We start from the raw sequence: 17,824 nt of genomic DNA, 5'->3' as shown, positions 1-17,824 counted from the left end.
CATTAAGGATGGACAATGATTGCTGGTCTAGCCAGCGATGCCCAAATCGCATGAAAAAACATAAAAGGTTTGGTAAGGTTGAGGAACAATAAAAACAAATTGTGCTTTGCCTGTTTTTGTCGCTCCAGTTCAGCCTCCAGTTCCTTCTTGGTTCCCGCAAGTGTGTTGATTTGTTCCTGTAGCTCTTGGATGTGTTCCCTGGATGATTCGGCCTCACCCAATTGCTGCGTCTCTGCATCCTGCCATTGAAGTCAGGTACACAATTTGAATCAGTCAGCAGAATTTCATTTTTAACCTATTATATATAATGGGATACATCTTTAGCCTTAAATATTTCTTTAAATGAACTTAAAGTAGGATCATAGACAGTAATCTTAAGGTGTGAGAGAGATGTACAAATTAGGAAGATGCAGCACAACTATTTTTCTGTATTGTGCCAGTATTCGGTACTTAAAAACCACAAAATGTTTTGACAAAGGTTGTGCCTTTTTTTTAGAAGCTGTCACTTAATTCAATCGAAATAGCTTGAACCACTTTAGTGAGGTTATGTGGTAATCTACATGATTGTGGTATTGACTTTTGAATAGAAAGTCATCATGACTCATTTTGGTAGGAAGAACATGGGAGATAATATAAGGGGCAATCCAAAGGAAGCAGAGGAACCCGGATGCATATTTGCATTACTCATGAAAGTGGCAGGACAGGTGGAGGGAGCAGTTAATAAAGCACACAGTATCCTAGGCTTTATTAGCAGGAACATAGAGTACAAGATGAAGGGGTTTTGCTGAACTGGTATAGGATCATCGAATCCCTACAGTCCTGGTGAGGCCATTCGGCCCATTGAGTTTGCACCAACTCCTGACAGAGTATCTTACCCAGGCCCTGTCCCGCCCTATCCCTGTAACCCCACACATTTACCATGGCTAATCCATCTAATCTGGCACACCTTTGGACACCAAGGGGCAATTTAGCATGGCCAATCCACCTTATCTGCACATCTTTGGACTGTGGGAGGAAACCGGAGCACCCGGAGGAAACCCATGCAGACACAGGGAGAATGTGCAAACTCCACACAGACAGCCACCCAAGGCCAGAATTGAACCTGCGTCCCTGGAGCTATGAGGCAGCAGTGCTAACCAATGTGCCACTGTACTGCCCAAACTAGTACAGTTACTCAATTTTAAGGTCATTTCATTTTAAAGCCTAAGCTTAAAGTAGGAATGGAACAGTGCATTAAATCATTTTAAGTTAATTTTTACATTTCTATTTGTTAAATCATTGGGTATTACCCAAGATGGTGCACTGAAAATGGGACTTACTCTGAAGTCAGAGTAAGTTGTAAATCAATTTATTTTTGTTAGTGAAGGGTTTGAGCATTTGACCTTTTGCCCCCTCAATCAGCAAGTTGTACAAGTTTAATTTGTAATATAACGTCCCTCTTTTTACAGTGGCGCAGCGGTTGGCACTGCTGCCTCACAGCACCAGGGACCCGGGTTCGGTTCCCGGCTTGGGTCACTGTCTGTGTGAAGTCTGCATGTTCTCCCCGTCTGTGTGGGTTTCCTCTGGGTGCTCCGGTTTCCTCCCACAGTCCAAAGGACGTGCTGGTTTAGGTGCAATGGCCATGCTAGGTTCTTCCTCAGTGTACCCGAACAGGTGCCAGAGTGTGGCGACTGGGGGATTTTTACAGTAACTACATTGCAGTGTTAATGTAAGCCTATTTGTGACACTAATAAATAAACTTTAACTGAAAATTTGGCTGCTGCACAATAATTGTTGTAGCAATTTATTAGTGACATAGTGTCACACTACAGAAAATTTCTATATTGCAATACAATTCCATTCAACAATTTCATTTTATTGTATATTTGATTCAAGGTGTTTGATGGAACTGAATACAGAATATTGCTTTATACAGCAGCATTTTGACACACAGCTGTTACAGCATCACCTAGTGGCAAAGGTCAAGTACATCATGAACAGACTGACGGCAGAAATTAGAGTTCTGTTTACATGATTTAGAAAGTCCTAGACTCGGAATATACAATCCCTAAAACAAAAACTGACAGGCACAACATCAGCTAACCTATGCCTGCTGTCCACAAAAGTTGCACTACACATTAAAACGATCCCTGAAAAATCTATCTACTCCTTCACTGACCAAGAGTGAACTTCCAACTTTCACTCAAACCTGAGAATTTAGAGTGCCTGCTCAAGGCCACAGCAAGAAGGCCCGAAAAAGTTTCAGATCTGCCACTTAGTTGAATTTTGCTGATGAACTGTTGAATGCGTCCGCTGTTGCAGCTTGCTTGTCTTGGGGGAGCGGACAATCGGCAGTTTCTTTCACTTAATCCTCAACACGTGGGTATTGCTGGAAAGATCAACATTTATTGCTCCTCGCTAGTTGAGTCGATGATGACCCTCTCCATTAATCACCATGAAGTGTTCAATACAACTGAACGACCCATCGAGCAGATAAAATCAACTATGTTGCATTGGGACTGCAGTCACGTTATTAACTAGAGCAGGTTATGGACGGCAGGTTTCCTACTCTAACGGGAATTCTTTTCTCGATCGGTCAGTAGGGTGGTTGGTTCTGTTATCTGACCGTTGTATTCCAACACCTTCCGGTCTCTTTTGGTCAGGAGTGAATTTAGTACCTTCCTGAAAACCGCATCATGAGGATCAGCCACGATCATATTGCATGATGGACAGGCTCGAAGAATCTACTCCCACTGAGCATTCATAGAATCCCTACAGTGCAGAAGGAGGCCTTTCAGCCCATCGCATCTGCACCGACCACAATCCCACCCAGGCCCTATCTCCATGACCCCATGCATTTACCTAGCTAGTCCCCCTGACACTAAGGGGCAATTTAGCATGGCCAATCCACCTAACCTGCATATCTTTGGACTGTGGGAGGAAACTGGAGCAACTGGAAGAAACCCACGGAGACATGGGGAGAATGTGCAAACTCCACACATACAGTGACCTAAGCCAGGAATTGAACCTGGGTCCCTGGCGCTGTGAGGCAGCAGTGCTAACCACTGTGCCGTATATTGTTTTGAAATATAGAAATTTTCTATAGTATGACACCATGCCACTAACAGATTGCTACAATTATCGTGGGGCAACCAAACGGATGTCCAAAGTACCATTCTGATTTTCCTGCTGGGACCACATGTTTTTTCAGACAAAACCCATGGATGACTAATCCCCACAGAATCATGTCCCCTCCCCACCTCCGACAAACACGACCCCCTCACAAACTGCGCCCTAGTTGGTGGTCTGAACAGGTTTTTTTATTGCCAGCTTGGGCAGTCATTGAACATAAAGTGGAACATTTTTTGAGTGAACTTTACAGCTGTTGGCAGTAGGTGACTGATTACCTGTAATTCCGCTCTCAGTTGTTGGATGTGACCCAGCAGTTTTTGAACTTCGTCACGCTGCATGTCACGCTCGTGCCGCAGTTCCTCCATTTCCATGGTGGTGACAGCGTGGCTTTCTAAACCTTCAATTCCAGAACCCTCTTTCAGGCTGTTAATCAGCTTCTCTTTGGACTGTGGAAAAGATCTGCATTAATACTTCATAATAACAATGTTGCTTTACACCATAAGAAATAAGAACAGGAGTAGGCCATTCAGCCCTTCGAGCTTGCCCCACCATTTAATAAGATCACGGCTCATGCAACACTTACTAACTCCACTTTCCCTGCTATCGCTCCATAAACTCTTAATTCCCCTACTGATTAAAAATCTATCAACCTCAGCCTTGAAAATGTTCAAGGACTCAGTCTCCACAGCTTCCTGGGGTAAAGAATCCCAAAGATTCACCACTGTTTGAGAGAAGAAATTCTTCCTCAAATTCATCTTGACTGAGCACCCCCTTATTCTGTGACTGTACCCCCTGGTCCTACACTCTTCCATGAGTGAAAATATCCCTCCCAGCATTGTCTGACCCCATAAGAATCTGATATGTTTCAATCATGTGATCTCTCATTCTTCTGAACTCCAAGGAATACAGACCCAACCTGTCCAATCTTTCCTCATATGACAGATTATTTTAGAATAATTACTGAGAAAAACAGACACTGCATATCACTCCCATAAGTTTAAAATCACCAGCACCTCCTAAATCCTCAACAAAAACACATTCATTACTTCAAATAGGAAGCACACTGTTTAAATTTTACAGCATCATCTCTCGTTGACAAAAGTTCTACTCAAACGATGGCACAGTGGTTAGCACTGTTGCCTTACAGTACCAGAGACTTCGATTCCCGGCTTAGGTCATTGTCTGTGTGGAGTCTGCACGGTCTCCCCGTGTCTGCGTGGGTTTCCTCCGGGTGCTCCGGTTTTCACCCACAATCCGAAAAACATGCTGGTTAGGTGCATTAGCCATGCTAAATTCTCCCTCAGTGTACCCGAATAGGCGCCGGAGTGTGGCGACTAGGGGATTTTCCCAGTAACTGCATTGCAGGGTTAATGTAAGCCTACTTGTGACACTAATAAATAAACTTTTTAAAAATGGATCATTAGATTAGTGCTCATATCAAAGGCAATATGTTTTTATATTAAAAAATTAAATAATCTCTGCAAAAAGTTAAAATGATTGGGGCGATACTAATAAGGAAACAGACTCAAGCTACACGTTGTACTTTTGTCTCTAAAGTACACTTTCATCTTCCATTAATCAAGATAAAATTCTGCAAAGCAACAGAAAATGAGCAAAATCCTTTTTTTAAAAAAAGTAAATCACTTTCAAGTGTATTCATGAAAATCAAGTAGCATTAGATTTTCAAACATAACATATTGTCCTACACACAGTCGGGCACTAATCAAAGAATCAAAGTCTCTTAGCCTAAAGGAGACCAGGTAGCTTAACACTGCCCTCTGACTGCAGCTAGCTCAAACCCATTTCCTGCTCTTTTCTATGGTTGCTGTTGAGTAAGAATCCAATCTAAATGCTGCAATCCCAGCCCCAGTAAAACATTTTGCAAACGTTCTGCAATGGCTTTGGTGAAAACACTTCTTCCCATTCCCCCATTGCTCTTTCAATACAATTCCAAATTAATGTCCCATTGTTAATGTTTCCCTATCCACAGAACCTCAGAGCTTTCAGAACATGATCGAGACCAGGAATCCTTTTGCAGAGTCTAGGGGACTTAAAATTCAAACCGGTGTCTTGGGATCATGCTTAAATAAAAATTATACATGACCAATTCTACAGTACTCGAAAGACAAATGGAAAGGTGTTCAGCATTTCTCCATAATCGTGTCCTCACCTGAAGAATTCTGGTAGCCTTTTGTTTGTAATCCATTAGCTCCTGTTTAGCTAAATCCAAGCTGGTCTTAACAACTTTGAGCTGTTGCTGCTGATCATCTGCCCTCTTCTTCTCTTCAATCGCCTTTTTCTCCGATGCTGTCAGTGTTTCTGCCAGACTTTGGCGTTCAAATTCAACCTTACTGAGTCTGGCTGCAAATTCATTCTGAACAAAAGATACAGAAGAGGCGTTTCGGATCATTTCATAGAATCCTTATAGTGCAGACTGAGGCCATTCGGCCCACAGAGCCTGCACCGACAACAATCCCACCCAGGCCCTATTTGCGTAACCCCACATATTTACCCTGCTAGTCCGCCTGCCACCAAGGGGCAATTTAGCATGGCCAATCAACCTAACCCACACATCTTTGGAGTGTGGGAGAAACCCACGCAAACACGGGGAGTATGTGCAAACTCCACACAGTCACCTGAGACCGGAATTGAACCGGGGTCTTTGGTGCTGTGAGACAGCAGTGCCACCGTGCCGTCCTATCAGGAAATATCAGGTAAATTTTAACCATTTCCTTGGCTCATGGACGAGCATAAAACAGTTAAATAATGTCTGGGAATACAATAAAATTACATAACACATGCCTACAAAAAAAAAGATATATTAAACATTTAATCCTTGCATCTTCTCAACCTCAGATATTCATAGAAAAGTAGCTTTGTACCAATTTCCTACTCATTGTCCAGGATCACACAGCCCTTTGGACATGGTACAGGAGAGAGTCCACATCCAGAGTGGAGAAAATTGATAAATATAAAAAAGATTAACATTAAGTTCATCACTGGAACTTAGTCTGTTGGTTGAGAAGACAGGGAGTACAAAGACAAGTGGGAGCAGAGGCTAGAGTAAAGTACTGGCATTCTGTGACCACCCTTGGAAATTCAATAAATGTGGAGACCTCCAGAAAGTCAGCGATTATCGTCAGTAAACTAATTGTTTCCGAAGTTAAGAACTGGGACAGGTAAATTTTCCACAAAAATACTCCAAGAGTTATGCTATTTTTCTTAATTCAGAAGCAAATGATACTCATTTCCAGGAATAGGAGCAAGAATAGACCACACAGCCTATCAGGCCTGCTCTGCCATTCACTGCGATCATGGCTAATCGTGGGCTTCAATCCACACGTCTACTCCTCACATCCCTCAATTCCCTGAGATACCAAACTGGAGATAGCTAAGGTCCCAGCACAGACCCTTGCAGCACTCCACTAGTCACAGCCTGCCAAGTCAAAAATGCCCCATTTATGCCCACTCTGCTTCCTGTTATCCAATCTGCTTTCCATGCTAATCTATTACCACCCTCCCCCGCCACCCCCAACCTCCCTTCTCTTGCCCATTAACCCTTAGTGACACCTTATTAAATACCTTTCAGAAGCGTGTTTACCCAATCAACTATAGCCAATTTCCCCTTCATGTCTATGTAATAAAGCCTTAGTTAAATTTAGGATTTGTGTTTCTGACTGGAATATGTCACTTTCAAACTTAATATGGAATTCAATAGTATTAGGGTCACTATTTCCCAGTGGGTCTTTTATTGTGGCATTACTATTTAATCCTGCCTCATTACACAGTAGGGTAAGAGTCGTTGGGGACTCGATGGGCCGAATGGCCCATTTCTGCACGCTAGGGATTCTAAGTTCTAAGAATAATAGATCTAAGATCGCTTTATCCCAAGTTGGTTCCACAATTTGTTTCAGGAAACTGTCACTGTTTATTATTAATCCCAGTCAATTATTACATTGTCTTTGAAAAAGGAATTATCTGTTTCTTTTACATTTTCCTCCCTAGTCCGTTAAACAATGATAAGCTTAAATCCACACAGGTCAGGTCAAATCACCAACAGGAAAAATGGAAAGCCAGCAGATAACAGCTATATGCTTCCACCACTATAGGCTTTGCAAACTGCCAATATCGGCACTCAATTTACTCTGCACTTACAGCAGCTAGAATATATACACCAGCAAAAAAAAAGCATTCTGAATGACGAAGATTGCCAAAACCCCTCTTGCATTTGTCTTCTTTTTGCAACGACAAACAAGGTAGAGGGCAGGGACAGAAAGAGCACAAGGATAACCCATTTCCCAAAACTGAGATGTCAAACTCTGACTTCTAAAGTTTCTAGCTTTAGATGTTTGTAAAACAATGATGCAGGCAAGGCTGGTGTGAATAGTTTTTAACCTGAATCTAGGTCTGCTTTCAGTTTTGAACTGCATCATATGGCAAACTAACTTCAGAACACATGCGCTAGTTTGATGCAAATCATAATCTCTAGAACAAACAAGGAAAACACAGCATGCTAGATATTCAAATCACATTATCTCCGTTGCTCAGCTGCCATAAATTGGATTATTTTCCCCCTCCAAACAAACCTGCATTTGGTTGTAACCATCTTGTTCTCGTTTAAGTGATGATTCCGTTTCCAGGAGCCTCTCTTGCATTGTCTGTAAGGCTTGGTTGTGCAAGCTGCTCCCTTCACTATGATCCTGCAGTATTCTTTCAAAAGAAAAACACATCATAAAATTAGCTCTAGGATTTCCAGATGTAACATGTAACAAGCACAACATATCTCAAAGGGAAAGAAAAAGGAAGGAAACCAACTTATTTACTGATACCTCATCACTTCCCACACTAGTGGACCGGCTATCACCCCCACTCTCCGCATCCCTCTCCAGAATGTATGCTTCACTTGTGAACAAAGCCCTTGCTACCCATTTGCCTACTGTAGATGATCACATTGACACTGTGGCTTCGACAGCAATGGAAGTAGGAAGCCAGAACAAGAAAATTAGTATAACAGATATATTAGAGAATAAAACATTTTCTTTAAGCTTTAAAGAGTGATTAAGAAAGCAACAACAGAAGGAAGAGAGGTTTTTAAAAAATTTTAATGTAAAATTATGCTTTGTGGTTCTGCTTAGTTTGTTCAGGGTCAATATTACAATTATAAAGATATGCCTTATGATTGAGTACTTATTAAGTTTTGTATTATACCACACAGAAATACTCATTCATCCAAGGAGGTTCCCTTGACATGCTGCAACTTTGAAGAGTAATAGGTTAATCACCCCCTTTTTTATTATACTGTATAAAAAAGAGCTTCTGTGATATCTGGTAGCTTTTTTTTTGCAACATTTATTTTGCTCAAGTTGTCAGCAGCAGATGGTATAATGATTTTCTGACATGCAATTTATTTCAAGTAATCCTGAACCAGATAGTCAGTCAAAAGCAGATGGCAATTTCCCATTGTAAGGTGACACTGCCCCAACCTTTAAAGAACATCCTGTGACATACTAATACACTGCATTTTGTCACTAAGATTTGATCCGTTTATAACAACTGTCCTGGCTGGATTTGAAACCAAAATCTAGTCGAAAGAATCAGCGTTCATATTCTTTGCTGCATCCAGTCCCTCTTATAAGCCGTGTGTTAGATTGAAAATTGAGACACCAATTAAAAATGTACATGCCAATAAATTGAATTAAAACCTGTTTCTTTCACTCTGCAGTAATTCCAGTGCTTCATTACGTGTCTTGAGAAGCTGATCTGCCTCTTCCAGTCTCACTTTTAGCACAGCCAGCTGAGAATCCTTGGCACCCAGCACCTCGTTCAGATCATCCACCTGGGAACGCAGCTCCCTCCCTATCCTGTCAGACTTTGAGTTGCCGGTATTCCATTTCTCAATCTGCTTCCTGGCTTTATTTAACTCTTGGAAACAAACATATTTAGAAGGAAACAATTAGACCAAAATACAGATGAAGGAAGCCATTTGTACTCTTCTAACTGAACAAACATTAGCGTCCTCCCCAAATATTCAAAGAGCAAAGGAATGTACAGGACAGGAAAAGATGCTTTGGCCCTGCAAGCCTGTGCCGATCATGATGTCCCAACTAAAGAAAAAAAGCTTCTGCCCTTACTCGTCCCTCTATTCCCTCCCTATTTATGGTGCCATCCAGATGTCTTTTAAATGTTGCTAATGTGCCTGCTTCCATCACCTCCTTTGGCAGCGTGTTCCAGGCACCCATCACTCTCTACATGAGAAACTTCTCCCACACATTTCCCTTAAACTTTCCCCTCTCACCATGAACCTGTGCCTCTTGTAATTGACACTTCCACCCTTGGAATAAGCGTGACTATCCACCCTGTCTGTGCCTCTCATTATTTTGTAGACCTCCATCAGGTCTCCCCTCAGCCTCCGTCTTTCCAGTGAAAACAATCCTACTTTATTTAACCTCTCCTCATAGCCAACACCCTCAAGACCAGGCAACATCCTGGTAAACCTTCTTTGCCTTTTCTCCAAAGCTTCAAAGTCCTTCTGGTAGTGTGGTGACCAGAAATGTACGCAATACTCCAAATGCAGCCTAACCAAGGTTTTATATAGCTGCAACACCATTTCCCAACTCTGGTACTCAATAAATACACCTTGAATTAATTCAGGGTTTATACCTCTACCACTATACAGAGAGCGACTTTCCGAGTCTTTATCACTTTTTGCGTGAACAAATGAGAGAAGATGGGACCAACTTTTCTTTCATCAGTTTCAGCCGATGCCCCTTTAGTGTCTTGGTTTACCTTAAAGTAGTGCTCCCTGGTTTTCTTATTTATATAATTTAAAGTATTTGATACATCTTTAGAAGGTCCTACCCGAGTCATCGCCTTTCAAATCTAACGACTCTCAGTTTTTCCTGTTCAACAGGAAGGTCTGCAGCAGAACAGTGAAGCGGAGGGGGTGAGGAAAGGTGAAATCAGGGATGGGGGAAGATCACAGACATTGCAGAGGAAATCATGAGGGGCAGGTGGTCTTGTAAAGATGTTTAAGAAAACATCTAGAGCCGAGCAGCCTAAGGTTACGATTCCAGCCATACCTTCTTGCGTTTGTTTTGATCTCTCAATCAATGAAGCCATTTCTTGATTCAAGGAGGAGACCTCGCTCCGCAGCAACTGGTTCTCAAGCCGAAAGTTCGATAGCTCTAGTGACTGACTGTCATCTTTAGCCGAAAAACCCAAGCCAGCTGGATTAGTTAGTGTTTGCTCTTTCGCAGACTCCACTTGGTCATCTTGACTAACATTCGAGCTTTCTGAGACATCTGTATATATTAAAAACAACAATCGGTAAAAATAAAAACCAAGTATGAACATTTATTTTAAGCTTTACAATTAGTCTGATTTCCATATACATTATCGATGATCTCTACAATATTTCAAAATCCGTTTCACTGGCAGTTCAGCAACCTACTGTAGTGCAAACCCAGATCTGAACAATATGCAAAATGTTTCAGGTTTAAACTTTGCAAGGCAGCTGCTGAACAGCCTTGTGCAACGGGACTGTGGATCAGTAACTGGGGTGTTTGGGGCGAGGTGGGGGTTTCACAGCTGACTAGCAGCATTCCCAATTTTCTGATTAATTTTAGGGATAGGACAAAATTAGCCCACAATCAATCGGCAGGGCTGATCACTCGTATCCTATTCTGCAATCTGTCTTCCCAACTAAATGAGGCACCATGGTGGGAGCAAAATCGTGTAAAATTTGCTCATCTGCAACTTTCAATTCGGGGAAATAAAAAGTGTAACAGGCAAGTTTGAAATGCATCCCACCGGCCAGGTATACTTGCTTACTTTGGCCCACCAGGATCCAGGATAAAAACAAAAAAGAAATAATTTTCTTATACAGTGCCAGGATTTCATTATGACAAAGAGTCACTCAGACTTAAAACGTTAACTCTCTTCTCTCTCCATAGATGCTGTCAGACTTCTGAGATTTTCCAGTATTTTGTTTCATTATACTGTGTACATAATCAAATTTTGCAATACTTCAATTGTTCGGTTCTACTTCAAAACTTCAGGCCAGAAGCCAGTTACTTCTGCCTTTAAAAAATATATCGAACTCTGTCCATTTTGGCTGCCATTCTGAATCCACACCATTTCTTCTTGTCCCCTTCAGTTTCTCTTGACCTTCACCGAGCATTTGTCTCCTATCCCCTGCCCCCATCAAACTCCACTTACTGACACCGAAATGTGCCACATTTCAGTTCCTATTTACTCATCCCCCCTCCCACCCCATCCAATTCCTGTTCAAACCCTGCACTGCTCCTCTAGTTTCCTATTGCCTTGCCATCATCCTCGGCTTTAATCTGCCTTGAAGGGCCCACAGCTACCCTCAATAGCTCTTTCAGCATTCTCCAACTGGACAGTTGTGACACTGGTCACTGGCTCCACATAAGCAGCAACTCCGTATGTTTTTCTACCTGCTTCTCTTGCTGATCTTCCCATCTCACTCATCCACTGGTGGCAAATCTCATCTCCTTTCCATTCCACTCACCTCACACACCACCACCACTAAACAAGGCCCTTTCCATCACAGCGGCTACAACGACATTGCCGCTTTCACCGAAATTGTGTTCATGGGTGGCAACAACTTGCTCTTTACTGAACGCTCCCTTCCTGGCTTTACCTCCAGCACACTTGCCCCCACCCCACGTCAACCCAAAACCCTGACTAGGACACTGGCCCTCACTGCCAATTTAAAAATTATGCAATTATGAAACTGTGGTCGGGTTTGTGGGATTTAGATTAGACAACAGTTACTCCATGGATGCTGAACATGGGACAAAGACAAATGAAGTACACATCCGGGGTCTCCACAGGTTACCGAAATACATATAATTTCCTGGCAGTCACATGGGAATTAGTTTTTGATAACATTGCATGTACAGATTGAGACCGACTGTCTGTTAACTGAAAGAGATGTGTGGTTCATAAATGGTTTAATAGAAGCCACCACAGAGATTACAGATAACATAAACTTTTAAAATGAAATCAAGCAATCACATAGCCAGGTGACCTGCTCTCAACTTCACTGAGAAAATTATGGCATTACTGCCTTCAAAAGAAATATTTACAGCGTAAGATGATCCTGTTCTCATCTTTAATGGCTTGATGTGGGGGTAGCCCAAAATTAATGTTCTCTCCCATTTTCAGCTTCAAAGATTTGTCTAATTTCCCCTTAAAAGTTTCAAATGTCTCAACTATTCCTCTGAGCAAACCATTATACTCAGCTAACTTCAATCAGAGAAGTTTTAGCGGCAGTAATTATACAATGGACAGGGACCCGGGCTCAATTCTGGCGTCGGGTCACTGTCTGTGTGGAGTTTTCACGTTCTCCCTGTGTCTGCGTGGGTTTCCTCTGGGTGCTCCGGTTTCCTCCCACAATCTAAAGATGTGCGGGTAAGATGGGTTGGCCATGTTAAATTGCCCCTTAGTGTCAGGGGGACTAGCAGGGTAAATACGTCGAGTTACAGGAATAGTGCCGGGGGAGGAATCATGCCGGGGGAGGAATCGTGGTTGGTGTAGACTTGATGGGCCGAATGGCCTCCTTCGGCACTATACGGATTCTATGATATTAATCTGTGAAGTTAGTAAACAATTTAATTAATTGCACCATTCTCCTGATTACTAATGAAAGCAGAGGCCTTTAGTTCTCAGTACACAGCAAGGATGATACTCAAGGCATCTCTTAATGAAAAGTATTCCAAAAATACTTAAATTATGGACAAAACAGCTGAGTAAAAGATCTGTGCCTAATAATATTCTCTGACTTTTCTGAACTTCCAAGTTATATTTTATTCTGTCATGGGGTGCAGCAAGGCAAGAATTTATTGCCCAAACCTAATTGTTCTTGAACTGTGTGGTTTGCTGGGCCATTTCAGACATCAGTTAAGAGTCAACCACATTAGTATGAGCTTGGAATCACACGTAGGCAAGGACAGCAAGACCTAATGTGTCCTCATCCATCATGTGACCCAAATTATAGGTAATAGTTTGTTGATTGAGAGAATACTGGTCGGAGGGTAAAAGATACGATGGTAAGAGGTGACAAACAGAAAAAGCACCCTGCTTCAGCACTCAGGCTAAACTGGGACGAACATTCAGCAGTTTTTCCCCTTTTGAAGGAAGTGAGGGAGAAAAATAAGACGAACGCAAAGCAGTATCTGCAGTCTTTTGTCTCGGAGGATTTTCTCAAGAACGGTTCTATTTCAATTTGCTTCATTACTTGTAACAGTTTGGGGAATGGAATGCTTTTCCACTACTGGTCACCTGCAAACGCCCGTCCAGTTTAGGCAGAGGGAACAACAGTTTGCATCTAGAATGCTTTAACCCCTACTTTCGATCATACCTGCCTCAATTTCCCACATCTGCCACTCTGAAGGTGTCTGCGTCAGATCAAATATTGCACGGATTTATGCTATACAAAGTGGAAATCGGTTGAAACTGCCGGATCTAATTCAGGTAACAGCTGTTCGGTTAAACAGAAAAAGGCTTTCATTCAATTGGTTTTGCATTGGATTTGGTGACAGATCCCTTTAAAAAGGCAAGGTGCAAACTAATAACACCATCCCGGTTACTCACCAACAAAATGTGATTTTCTAATTTTGAAATTTAAATTACAGTGTGACACAAGAAATCCAAACCTTTTGCACGTTTATAACAGTGCTTGTATACAGAAAATTGCAAGTTACTGGCAAAGAGAAACGCAATGATGTATTCAAACTATTTCATACCAGGTCCATCAGCAAAGTCTTCCTTGACAATGTTCTCTTCAGTTGTTTTCATATTAACGGTGCAAGTAGATACTGAGCTGAGACTGGAAGTTCGGGAATGGCTTTTTGGTGTGGAAGGCTTTGCTGTCTCTCGTTTGTTGTCCGACCTACCATTTAATGACTTTTCTGAACTATTTAAGAAATCAAAGAGTTGGTCGTCGTCTGGCTCAGTCTTTTTTGGTCTTACAAACTGCATTGAGGGTCTGCTCAGAGAAGAGCTTGCAGGTGCACCAGCTGTAGTTTCAAAGGTCCGTGATGATGAGGAAACATTGGAAGCTCCAGCAAGCACGGTGGCCTTTTGTCTCTTTATGTTCCCAGCAGCAGAGGCGACATAACTGATATCAGAGGGGACTTGGCGATCAGGCTTACTGCCCAACTGATTCAGGGCAGAATACTGGCTGGAAGAACTGGCTTCAACTTTGAGAGTGTGCGTTGCAGCCACACTGTCAATGGGAGTAGTTAGTGCTGCTGCTGCCCCCTGGTCCACTTTATTCAAGAAGTTTTCCGCCTTCCCCGCAAGCTCAGCCAACCATGACATCCTGAACTGGTGTTAGAGCTGAAGCATTACAACATGACCTATTCACAGAAGAAGCATAGGTTTAATCCAATTTCCAAGAAATGGTTAACTTAAACAAATAATAACAACCTACGGATCAGCAGTGGCTTCACAAGTGCAGAACATTACATGCCAATTTCTGCTTTCTCAGGACTATAAAAACTTCTGCTGAATTGTGAGCAGGGTGCTAACACTTGCACTACTAAATCAATACAGAATAAAACTAAATTACAGAATAAAAACTATATAATGATTATGGTATTGTGATTAATCTCTTGGGGAGTAGGGGGAAATATCAGTCTAACCCATTCACCACAACGATGAAGCATGTTAGAATGCACAGTGAATTCTACTGGGTAATGCTTAGAAAAAACACACACACAAGATTGTACTTCCTATTACTGTTTGTACCTTTTCACCAAATGTCATTTAAATTGTGCAAAGCAACTTGCACAGGTTAATTTTTGGCGACATTTTGCAGTAACAATGTCCCATAAACAGGTAGCAGAGATTAATGATTTGCTAATCTTTTTTTTTTCTCCCTGGTGGTGATACTTGAGGAACAGGGCAATAGTCTGCCATGGAATCCATCCGAATGGACTGAAGAACCTCAGTTTAATACCACTTTAAGAATGGTATCACAATAACACTAGCAAGAAATAACATGACCTCTACTTGTATCAACAGCAGTCTGACCCAGACACTTAAGACAACTGAATCAAGCTGGCCAAGATCTGACATCATAATTTATACATGGGCTGTCAAAACAAGGAAACACAAAAATGCAATTAAATTCATGTAGCGAAGTGATGGAATCAGTCACCTGGTAACAGGATGTTGCAATAAAATCAAAATATAAAGAATAAATATCCTAACAGATTCCAAAAGGAAAAACAAACAAAAGCAAAGAACCAAAAACAGGTTCTGGAAAAATAGGTGATTTGGTGAATCAGAACAAAAATTAGGAAATCATCCAAATGAAACCAATCCAAATACCTAGTCCTTCATCTGATGAAATATACATTCATATCATGTCTTTGATTTTTTAAAGCATGCTAAAGGTTAAATGATGACAAAGACTGGAAACAAAAATATGACAATTAGTGAGACGAATGCTAATCTTGTTTATTGATTATACAAGGCCATCATTGTATTCTGCACACAATTTTAAAATCATTTGACACTCCTGGATCCTGAGTTAGCTGGAATAGAAATTGTCCTGTATTTATATGCAAAGTAAAGTATGAAGCAGATGTTCCTTCACAAGTCACACCACTGCTTTAAACACCAGTTATCAATGAATACTTTTACGAGGATCTACAGACCGCAAAGGGGGCATGATTATACACCACCATAGCCAACATCACAGGACAAGAGCTTTCTGAAAATCAGTGTTATTCTACTACAACAGCGGAAAAGATGTGGTGTAAAATTAGTCCACAAATACCAGGTTTGACAGCAGTTACTTTGTTCACATGAAGGATTTTCTCACTGTATGCAAATCACAACTATGTAGACAGACCTTTAGTATAAGAGCTTTCTAATAGAATATTTACAATGCTTGCAGACTTACTGCACATCAAAATTTTTATACAGCAGTGATCCCAAATGCTGCAGGTGGCAGGTTTGGGGATGGGAATGTCATAAATGGTCAGGCAGTCCTGGTGGTGATGTTTTTGCTTGGCATTTGTATGGTATGAATGTTACTTGCTACTTTGTCAGTATGCTGCAGGTGGGAACTGACCACCTCATTATGCAATCATCAGCAAACTTCTGACTGATGCAAAAGTGATAAAAGCAAAATACGGCAGACACTGGAATCTGAAACAAAAATGGAAAATGCTGCAAAATCTCAGCCGGTCTGACAGCATCTGCAGGGAGAGAATAGAGCTAAAGTTTTGAGAGTTATACAGACTTAAAACATATGCTCTATTCTCTCTCCACTGATGCTGTCAGATCTGCTGAGATTTTGCAGCAAAAGTGATCGATGGGCCCAGGATGCTGCCCTGCTGTGAGATCACAGGGTTGAAGTGATTGGTCTACACTGACAACCACCTTCCTTGGTGCTGGCGCTGACTTCTGCCATCGACGAGACGCCCACCCTTACATCCCCACTGACTGGAAACAAAAATATGACAATTAGTGAGACGAATGCTAATCTTGTTTATTGATTATACAAGGCCATCATTGTATTCTGCGCACAATTTTAAAATCATTTGACACTCCTGGATCCTGAGTTAGCTGGAATAGAAATTATCCTGTATTTATATATTAAGGAAAGTACGAAGCAGATGTTCCTTCACAAGTTGCACCACTGCTTTAAATACCAGTTTACCAAGACTTTTTGGAGCCACACTCAGGAAAATGTGTGTTTGGTGATTGACTTGGTAGTGCCATGTATGAGAGTAGAAGCACAGCAGATAGCACTGCTGCCTCACCGTACCAGGGACCCAGGTTCAATTTCCAGCTTGGGTCACTGTCTGTGCGGAGTCTGCACGTTCTCCCCATGCCTACATGGGTTTGCTCCAGGTGCTCAGGTTTCCTCCCACAGTCCGAAAGACATGCTGGTTAGGTGCATTGGCTATGCTAAATTCTCCCTCAGTGTACCGGTCAGGCGCCAGTGTGGGGCAACTAGGGGATTTTCCACAGTAACTTCATTGCGGTGTTCATGTAAGCCTACTTGTGACACTAATAAATAAACGTTAAACTCTTTGGAGCCCCACTCAGGAAAGTGTGTGTTTGGTGATTGCATGAGTGCAGAAAGCAGTGTGCTGTACATCCTGCCACGTTTGATGCTACAGGTGGTTTATTGACATTGAGGATGTGCAGTGTAAACAAAGCACCTGGAAACAGGCAGCCTGCATGTCTAACAGCAGGACTGACAAGTGCAATGATGGGCAGTAGTCAGAATGAGCTGACTCACACACAATGCGAGCTGTCTGCCAGGAGTGACAGGGCTTAATCTCAGCCCAGCTCGGTAATACACGAAGCCCAGGCGCGGCTCCCCTCGCTGCTGCCCGGATGAGGAGAGCGAGAGCGGTGCTTTCCCTGCGGCCTATAATGGTGAGCTGAAGAAGGCCAGGCCCGGACCCTGGAGTGAAACCCTCTCCCCCCCTCCTTCAACCAACAAACCAGCTCCACACGTACCCGCTTTCCGAGAAGCTCGGCTCGCACTGTCAGCGGCCCCGGGGGAGGGAGGGAAGCACACAGACCGGGAGCCACTCCAACTGTCGCTGCTCACAGACTCCCCTCACCGGAGACGTGGAGCTGAAGGCGGCGCCTCCCAGTCAGGACCCCGGCACCAAGCTGCCCACCGCCCGCCTGACAGAAACGCCGGGCACGCACC

At 42.4% G+C, this 17,824-nt stretch overlaps 1 protein-coding gene across 1 annotated transcript in view; it reads right to left on the bottom strand.

The window, feature by feature from the left end:
• Positions 1-17,824, bottom strand: part of golga5 (golgin A5) — a 28,864-nt gene extending 11,040 nt beyond the window's left edge. The window contains exons 1-8 of the mRNA XM_078234250.1: positions 17,626-17,824; positions 13,884-14,498; positions 10,191-10,412; positions 8,814-9,033; positions 7,698-7,821; positions 5,282-5,485; positions 3,387-3,557; positions 111-239 (exon numbers count right to left, since the gene is read on the bottom strand). Coding sequence (XP_078090376.1) covers positions 111-239; positions 3,387-3,557; positions 5,282-5,485; positions 7,698-7,821; positions 8,814-9,033; positions 10,191-10,412; positions 13,884-14,460 — 1,647 coding nt within the window. The 5' untranslated portion in view covers positions 14,461-14,498; positions 17,626-17,824. The remainder of the gene's footprint in view (positions 1-110; positions 240-3,386; positions 3,558-5,281; positions 5,486-7,697; positions 7,822-8,813; positions 9,034-10,190; positions 10,413-13,883; positions 14,499-17,625) is intronic.

This window comes from Mustelus asterias, chromosome 18 (genome assembly GCF_964213995.1).
Source record: "Mustelus asterias chromosome 18, sMusAst1.hap1.1, whole genome shotgun sequence".
NCBI lineage: Eukaryota > Metazoa > Chordata > Chondrichthyes > Carcharhiniformes > Triakidae > Mustelus > Mustelus asterias.
This window is presented reverse-complemented; position numbering and strand designations above follow the sequence as displayed.